Genomic DNA, 8,753 nt, shown 5'->3' with positions numbered 1-8,753 from the left:
CCCAATTGAGGCTCCCTCAAGCCAGGTGTGTCAAGTTGACACTAAAGCTATTTAGCACACCAGGCTTGTATGACAAGAGTCTTCACTCACTGAGCTATCTCACTGGCCCTAATTTGCTTTTTGAAAAATACAGGTTATATGAATATATAGTTATATTTAAATGGAAACAATACAGAAAATATGAAAGATAGTAGAAAAAATATTTAACATACTTATGTTTTGCTCAGTAATTATGTATAAAGGTAAGTATATATAATTATAATTGGCATTCATCAGTCTATTTTTATTACGAACTTTTAAAGTATTTCTTTGTAGATCACCTTTTTAAATATTTAAATTTAAAAAACAAAAAAGACTTCATTTTCAGTTCTTGCCAGGTGTGGCACATGCCTTGATCCCAGCCTAGGGAAAGCTAAGGCTGGAGGATAGTATGTTTGAAGCCAGCCATTGCTATTTAGTAAGTTTGAGGCCAGCCTAAGCTACCAACCTGATCCCCATTTCAGAAGACCTTAAAAAAAATTTTATTTTTTGTATGACTTTATATACTAAATTACCTGATTTATCTAATTAGGTTTTAAAAAATGGCTGCCAATATTTCCTAATAGGAATGTGTTCTAAGGAGTAAGGCTATTGAGGGAAGGATATTGTACAGTTTCGTATGTGTGTGTTTGTGCATGTGGTATGTTGTACATGTATGTGTACGGAGGCCAGAGGAGGACATAGAGTAGTATTGCTCTCCACTTACTCCTTGAGTCTCTCCCAGAATAGAGCGCTCCATTTTTTTCCTAGGCTGGCAGCCAGCAAGCCCAGAGATTTACTATTCCAAGTCTACATGCCCAACCTTGGGAGTGTGGGAAGCCATTTCTGGCTTTCTCTGTGAGTGCCAAGAATCTGAACTTGGGTTTTCATAACAGGCACTTTTAATGACTGAATCATCTGTTCAGCCCATTGTATATTTTAGCAGATATTGCTAGATTGAATTCTAAAATTATTATAAAATTTGTATTTCATCCAGCAGTATGTTGTTAGAAGAACAAAAAAAGTGTAATTTCATACATTATAACCAGTTGTAGCTGTTAATCATTCCTTTTAATTTTTCCCATGTGCAGGATCAAGTGATAAATTATCTTAATTTGAGAATGTAGAGAAAATGTTTATTGGCCAACTAAAATTGTTTTCTTGTGATTTACTTATATCTGCTCATGGACCTTTATCAAAGTGATTTACTTTTCATATTTGTTTTTTTGTTTGTTTTTTTGGGGGGGGCCTTTTTGAGAGAGGGTCTCCCTGTAGCCCCAGCTGGTCTTTTTGAAACGGGGTCTCTGAGGCTGGCCTTGAACTCATAGAGATCTGCATGCCTCTGCCTCCCAAGTGCTGGGATTAAAGGCGCGCATCACCACATCCAGGTTTTTCTTCATATTTGTACATATTCTTTTTATATTATAGGAAGTTGATATACACATTATAGGTATTTTTTTCCCTTAGACTGCTTTGCCACATTAAAACTTGGCTCTACTTTTGTGTGGTTGAAGTAAACATTAGTTCTCAGTGTCTTTAAATCTTGCAAAGCTCTCTATGATTTTACTCTGTTAGTCTGTCTAAAATGTTCTTTTGTAAGTGAAATGGAGTGAATTTTCATACTATCTGTATCTAGCCCTTTGTGTAAAGTAGAAATACCATAATTTTCCTATTGGATTAAGCTTTTATTATGTTTAAATGGTGGTGGCGCACGCCTGTAATCCCAGCACTTGGAGGCAGAGACAGGTGGATTTCTGTGAGTTCAAGGCCAATCTGATCTACATAGTGAGCTCCAGGCCAGCTGGGGCTACAAAGAGACCCTGTTTCAAAGAGACCTCCCTGCCAAAAAAGTTGATCATACATTGGAAATTTTTTCAGTCGCATTTAAAAAAGATACTGTGACTTTCCCAAGTTTTAGTATCTGCTGAGCTATGCCATCTTGTACTGTTCTCTTTCAGAACTTCTTAGTTCTTCCTTGGTACTTATTCTTCCACAAAAATATTAAGACATTTTACTGGAGAGATGTCTCAGTGGTTAAGAACACTGCTTGTTCTTGCAGAAGACCCAATTTGAATCCCAGTACCCATATGGCAGCTAACAACTGTCTGTAACTCTAGTCCCAGGGGATCCTACAGCCTCTTCTGACCTCCGCGGGCATTGCACAACACGGGTTCACTTACCTACATGCAGGCAATGCACACATACACATAAAATTTAAAAAGAATTTTTTAAAAATTAAGATATTTTTATGCAGATTATTTTATGCTCATTTTTTAGGATATTAAATACTGTCATTGAAGGATATGTGCCGCCTGAGTTCTTGTAGGGTCCCTTGCTCCTGGCACTGTTAGACAAACCATATAATACACCTGTATCTGAATTCTTCGTAGTTTATATTAAAGGTAGGGGAAATAGAGTAACTTACAAAGGTGAATACCCGTTCTGCTCTGTGGCTCAGCGGCCCACCATTGCAGATTGACTCCATGCCCGGCCCACAGTCTCCCTTAGCTTTCATCCATGCCTCCTGAGCCTGTGGTCTCACCCCAGGTCAGCAAACGTCCCCTCGTGTGTCCACACGGGTGAAACAGGCTATTTTTTTCTACACTGCGCCCTTCCAAGATGGCTCCAGTGCTCCTCCCTCCGGGGCTAATTCTCCACAGCTAATTCTCCGGAGCCAATTCTCCACAGCAAGCCCCACCCCTTGGAGGACTAAGTGACCCTAGGGACACAATACGGTATTTTATGTTCACTTTTCTTCATATGAATCCTGCATATCTTGATAAATTCTTGATAAATGTATTCCTTGATTTTTTTTTTTTGCTGTTATATTCTCTTTCCCACTAAAAAATAATTTTGAGTGTTTATATTATTTCATCTCTGCTTTCTGGATCCTAAAAGTTGAATGGTGACTTTTTTAAACATAATTTTCAGGTAAATATTGGGTAATTCTTTGTTGCTTGTTTGTGATTTTACTCAATTATGATGAGATCTTATAAAATATACTGTTTAATTTTATTTATGTATGGCTGTGTGCATGATTGATTTTCATGTCTGTTACACATAAAACAAAATTCTCGAATGCAAATTTGGTGTTCATCTACTCATTTGAATTTTGTGGGTTTTTTGTTTCCTTGCTTTTTGAGACAGGGTCTCTCTATAGCCCCAGCTGGCCTGGAACTCATTATGTAGACCAGGCTGGCCTCAAAGTCATCTTCCTGCCTCTGCCTCCAGAGTTCTGAGACTAAAGGAGTCTGCCCCCATGCCCCGGCTATTTGATTGAATTTGTATCACTCAGTTTCCTCTTACTGGATGTACCTCCTAGCACCCACAGGAAGGCTAACAACTGTCTAACTCCACTTCCAGGGGATCTGATACCCCCTTCTGACCTCTGTGGGCATTGCATAGTCAGATGCACTTACATACATATAGGCGATACATATAAAAATAATAAAATATTTTTTAAAAATAGAAATCAGTCTGTTCACATTTCCTATAATAAGTGAAGTACCATATTTCAGTATTCTTAATTTTCTTTATCCCCTTTCTTGTTTTTCTTGGTTTGATAGTGTTTACTTCATCCCCTTTTCTTCTTAATTTGGAAATTCTAATACAACTCTCCATTTTGTAGTGACTGTGTGGCTGTTTTGTACCTTTGTGTCTTGTATTCCTTCAAGCCTCATGAGCTGACACCATAAACCTCAGTGTGTGCTGGGGCCTTTGGGAAGTAATTAGATCTAGTCATGAGGCAGGCAGTCTTTCTCCCACTGTCTTTCCCTCCTCCCTCCCTCTCTTCCATGTGAAGACACAGGGAGTTAATTTTTTGGTGACTCCCTCATTGGAAGTAGTGATATTTGTGCATATACGTGACTGAATTGAGAAAATGGTTCACGCACAGTTGGGGTGTAGTTTCCTGTTAGTCACCAGAAACAGAAAGGTCCCAGAATGCTGCTTGCACCATGAATTGCCTTGTTATAAAGATATCTAAAGCAGCAGTTCTCAGACATTTTATTTTAAATGTAAGGAACTCAATAGCATTCATTCACATTGGTCATACCTATGGGTAGCTACTGTTTTGGAAGTTAAAAACAGTACTTTTAAAATCTTTTTAGTTCATTTGAAAGTAGTGCCAAATCTATTCATATTAACACAAGTGACATTTTTGTGGAAAATCCCTATTTCTAAGATACAGCCGTGAAAAAGTGCTTTGTTTTACAAGTTTGCCATTCTTGTCCATATATTTCTTAACTAAAAATTTCTTCATTGTCTTGCTTGCTTCTGCTTTCTGTCTTGTGCTGTCACATTGCCAGCCATGGGGTCTCTAGTAACATCAGTTTCTGTGTGTGAGAGAATGAATGCAAAAGACAACGTTTCAGTTGTATTTGTACCTTGGCTTCCTTCTGTGTTTGGGAAGGCCACTCCCACCACCAGGAAGTTGAGACTATTCCTCGACAACTGCTGGCTGTAGTTTCAGATCATCTTCCTACCCTATCCTCTCCTATCCCTCTGATCTTAGAGGTAACCATGATACTGCTGCTTACAAGCACATGTACCAAATATGTGTGTCCATAACAATGCTCCAGTTAATGTGCTTTTGAGATGTACATACATTGTGCCACTTGGATTTCTTTATTTGTGTTTTAATATCTAAAGTGACCTTTGCAAAACTTTCTTTTTTGTTTTGTTATTTTTGAAGCAGGGTGTCATATAGCCTGAACTGGCCTTAAACTCACTATGTAGCCTAGGCTGCCCTTGATTGAACTCCTGATCCTTCTATCTCTCATTCTCAAGTACTGGGTGGGATTACAGGCATGTGTATCCATGCCTGGCTGATGCAAAAGTTTTGATTTCTTAAAATTCACCCTTCGAATATTCTGTGGTTTATCTTGCCATTCATCTACAATTAGATGTTTGTTTCTAACTTACTGCTATTGAAGTTGGTGCTACTGTGGATGTTTTTCAGTGTGTCTCTTTGTATATGTAGAATATATACTTAGAATAATAATTCTGAATCATAAAGCTGTATGCATATTCAGCCTGTTTTGTCTAATCACTTTCCAAAGTAATTGAACCAATTTGTGTGCTGCCCAATATTCTATGGTGCCCATTTCCCCATAGTCTAGCCTTTGATATTATGAGACCTTTTGATAAGTCTGATACATGTAAAACACTATCTTGCTGAGAGTGTAGACCAGCCAAGTGTCTAGCATGTGCAAAGTTCTAGGCTCAGCTCCAAAATACTTAAAATCTTTAATTGATTTCCTTTGTAATAACTCTCCTTAGCACCTAGCCTAGCCTAGCCTGTGTATTGTTTTTCTTACTGTTTGCCATTTAGATGTAACTTACTACTTAATGAGCCTGTACTTGTAGATTTTTGGCTTACTGTGATTTATTTGTAACCTCGAAATCAGTACCTGCACTATAGATGGATGCTGAACAGGGGATACCATTTTAGACCCCATACTATAACCCCAGCTTCGCAAACTGGGTTGTGACCCCCCTATGGGATTCTGTAACTGATTGACTGAATATGGTGTTCACAAAGCATCTGACAGCAGTAAAAAGCTATATGCTAATCAATACCAGATGTGTTGTAACCAAAGACCTGCAGGAAACCTGCATTTCTTCTGGGGGAGCAGAGGAAATGAATTGTCTTTAATTCATTGCCCATGAGAATTAAAAAAAAAAATTTTTTTTTTACATTTAGTTATTGTAAGAGGAGGAATTGTATGCCCCATGCCACAGAACACAAGTGGAGGTCAGAGGACAACTTGCAGGAGTTGGTCGTGTCCTGTCATCACCCCCCCCCTTTTTTTTTGGCCTGAACTACCTATGTAGACCAGGCTGGCCTTGAATTCAGAGAGATCCATCTGCCTCTGCCTCTGCTGGGAATAAAGGTGTGGGCCACCATGCCTGGCTGAGTTGGTTCTCTTTTTCCACTATATAGGTTCCAAGGATCAAATTCAGGTTATTAGACTTGGTGGCAAAGTGTCTTTACCCTCTGAACCATCTTGCCTGCCCAATTTTATAGGTGTAGTTACCATACATAATGAGAATCAGCTGTATCTATATGAGAGTTCCTTGTGTGGTCACCTATAGCTATTCTGCTGTTATATAATATCACATTGATACAGACAAGGATTGCTGATACTGAGTTGGAGGTGTAGCTCAGTGGTAGAGGTTTGATTTTGTTTGTTTGTTTGCTTGCTTTTGTTTTTGAGATAGGGTCTCCCTATGTAGTCCTAGATGGTTTGGAACTCACTGTCTACAGGCTGGCATCAAACTCAGAGTTCTACTTGCCTATGCCTCCTTACAAGCCTGCACCATCATGCCTGGCAGTGATAGGGCTCTTGCCTCACATGCTCTGGGCTTTATCCTAGCACTGTAAAAAATAAAATGTCTGGTAGTATTCTAAATTTCTTTTTCCTTGAGATTTTCATCTTGATAATTTCACATTCTTTCTAAGATTTCAGGAGTTTTACCAGAAAGACCCAGAGACTCTCACAGCATTTTTTACTGGGCCTGTGCCTTCTTCGAGGTGATCTTCTTTCTCCTGTCATTTTCTGGTGCATGACTATGGTTCTGTGTATCTTTGAGGCTTTTAAGACTGCTCATTTTTTGGCAAACTTCTGTAAGGTACCAGAAGAAGGACTCTTCTGCTTTTCCTTCATTACCTTAGGTCGTGACAATTCTGATCTCTATATGAATTTAAAACAAAGCCCTTCCTGTCTATTCAACCTCTCTAGCTACTCCAGGACTAGGCATCAGGTCAGTCCCTCAGCTGCTGAGGAAGTGCCAATCAAGATCTGAGGCTGTTAGGTAAGAAGCACAGCCAGGCCAGCACTTGTAAGGGTGGCATATGGGGTCTCCAAGGAGCACGTGATGATGTTTGAGAGTCAGTGGTTGGAAATTGGGGTATTATCTTGAAAGAATTAGGATTATCTATAATTTTCTTTGTAAGGAAAATTAGTCAGCACATTTTATGAGGTTTTTAATTGCAGGAAAATAACATGATAGAGTAACATGAACTCATGGGACTTTGGATGTTCAAAACACAGCAATACTGAAATACTTAAAATAATGCTATCATTCCTCAGTCTAGTAATGTATTTGGTTGTGGTTTTGTTTCCCTTCCCCATCTTTGTCAATGGTGTCTATAGTAATCACTACTTCTTTTGGTTAAGCTATGTAGTATGGTGGTAGTGATATTAATATTATCTTACAGGTGCTGCCTATATAATAATCACCAGGCTAAGGACTGTATCGACTCCTTTGTTACTCACTGTGTTCGGGTAAGAACTAGAACTTGGACTGTTGTGATAGCTACTTTGCATAATTCTTTCATGTTGTTAATTTGTGCTTTCTCCATATATTTCTTATTCACATTAAGTGAATAATTTTTCTATTAATACCTGAGTGGGTAGCTTTATGATCTTCCTGGCAGGTTGTCAGATACAAAGTCAGACGTGAATAACCTTTCCCTACTGCCTATAGGGGCACAGAAATGAAATATCATGACCTCTAGCTGAGAAAACACTTGTTTTTCTAGTGTTCTTTGTAAACACACATAAGAACTTTGCTCTGTTTTGACCTTACAAAGAATATGCATAACATTCCTATATGCTTGTCTTAGTATTGCCTTAATGGAAAAGATAATACATAAATTAAAATTGTTAGTTTAAATCTGATCACAAACCTTTTTAAGTCTCAGAGAACTAGAAAAAAAATGCAAACTTTGTAGTAGATTAAATTAGAAGCCATTTTTTTTAAATATATAAACATTTCTGCCAGAGAGGTCAATGAGCCAGTTCTTTGGGGGCTAATTCTATTTCTTAAATGTGTGTGTGCGTGCGCGTGTGTGAAGGGAGAGTAAGAAGAAGACTAGATTTTATTTCTGTAACATTTTATCATTAGGTACATTGGTTTATTTTTCTAAAAATTTTCTACTCTTTTAAAGAGAAATGCTACTAGACTGACTATCCTTTATCTGAAATATGAAATACCCAGGACTAGAAATGTTTCGGGTTTGGGATTTTTTTCTTTCTTATTTTTTTTTCTAAATACTTTATTATTTTTATTTTATGTGTATGCGTGTATTGCCTGCATGTATGGAAGTGCACCCGTGTCGTGCATTGCCCATGGAGGTCAGAAGAGGCTGTTGGAGCCCCTGAGTTGTTAGCTGTCGTGTGTGGGTCCTGGGATCTGAACCCTGGTCTTCTGCAAGAACATTCAGTATTCTTAATCTCTGAGCCATCCCTCCAGTCCTCGTTTTGGATTTTTTTTCACATTTTGAAATATATACATAGATTTTTGTGTATTAAGCATCCCTAATCCAAAAATTCAAAATCTAAAAAGGCCCAAAGTCTGGAACTTTTTGAGCATTATCTTGGTCCTCAATTTTTTTGGAAAACTGGACTTGGTTATACGTGCCTATAATCTCAAACCATTCAGGAGATGTAAGCGGGAGGATCACAGGTTCAAGGTCCGTCATCCTCAGCTACCTAGTGAGTTCAGGGCCTAGTGAGTTTGGGCTACATGAGACTCAGTCACAAAAAACAATTTTGGATTTTGAGTTTTCAGATAAGAGATGCTCAACCTGTACCTCTTCTAGGAGAGCTTTTATCAGTAGAGAGACTATCAAAGTTTATAAATGTACACAGTATTATAGATAAAAGAAGTTACTCATACATCTAAATCCAGGCATCTTGCTGATGTGTCTGTTGTCTGATTAGTGGAAT

General features: G+C 38.3%; 1 protein-coding gene across 1 annotated transcript in view; it reads left to right on the top strand.

The window, feature by feature from the left end:
- The window catches only part of Naa35 (N(alpha)-acetyltransferase 35, NatC auxiliary subunit), a gene marked incomplete at its 5' end in the record, with an annotated part of 41,951 nt that overhangs the window by 21,763 nt on the left and 11,435 nt on the right, over window positions 1-8,753 (top strand). The window contains 1 exon segment of the mRNA XM_029563502.1: window positions 7,241-7,307. Coding sequence (XP_029419362.1) covers window positions 7,241-7,307 — 67 coding nt within the window.

The sequence above is a fragment of the Nannospalax galili genome, unplaced genomic scaffold (genome assembly GCF_000622305.1).
Source record: "Nannospalax galili isolate Female #2095 unplaced genomic scaffold, S.galili_v1.0 scaffold1096, whole genome shotgun sequence".
Taxonomy (NCBI): Eukaryota; Metazoa; Chordata; class Mammalia; order Rodentia; family Spalacidae; genus Nannospalax; species Nannospalax galili.
The sequence above is the reverse complement of the archived record's forward strand: the minus strand, read 5'-3'. Positions and strand labels throughout refer to the sequence as shown.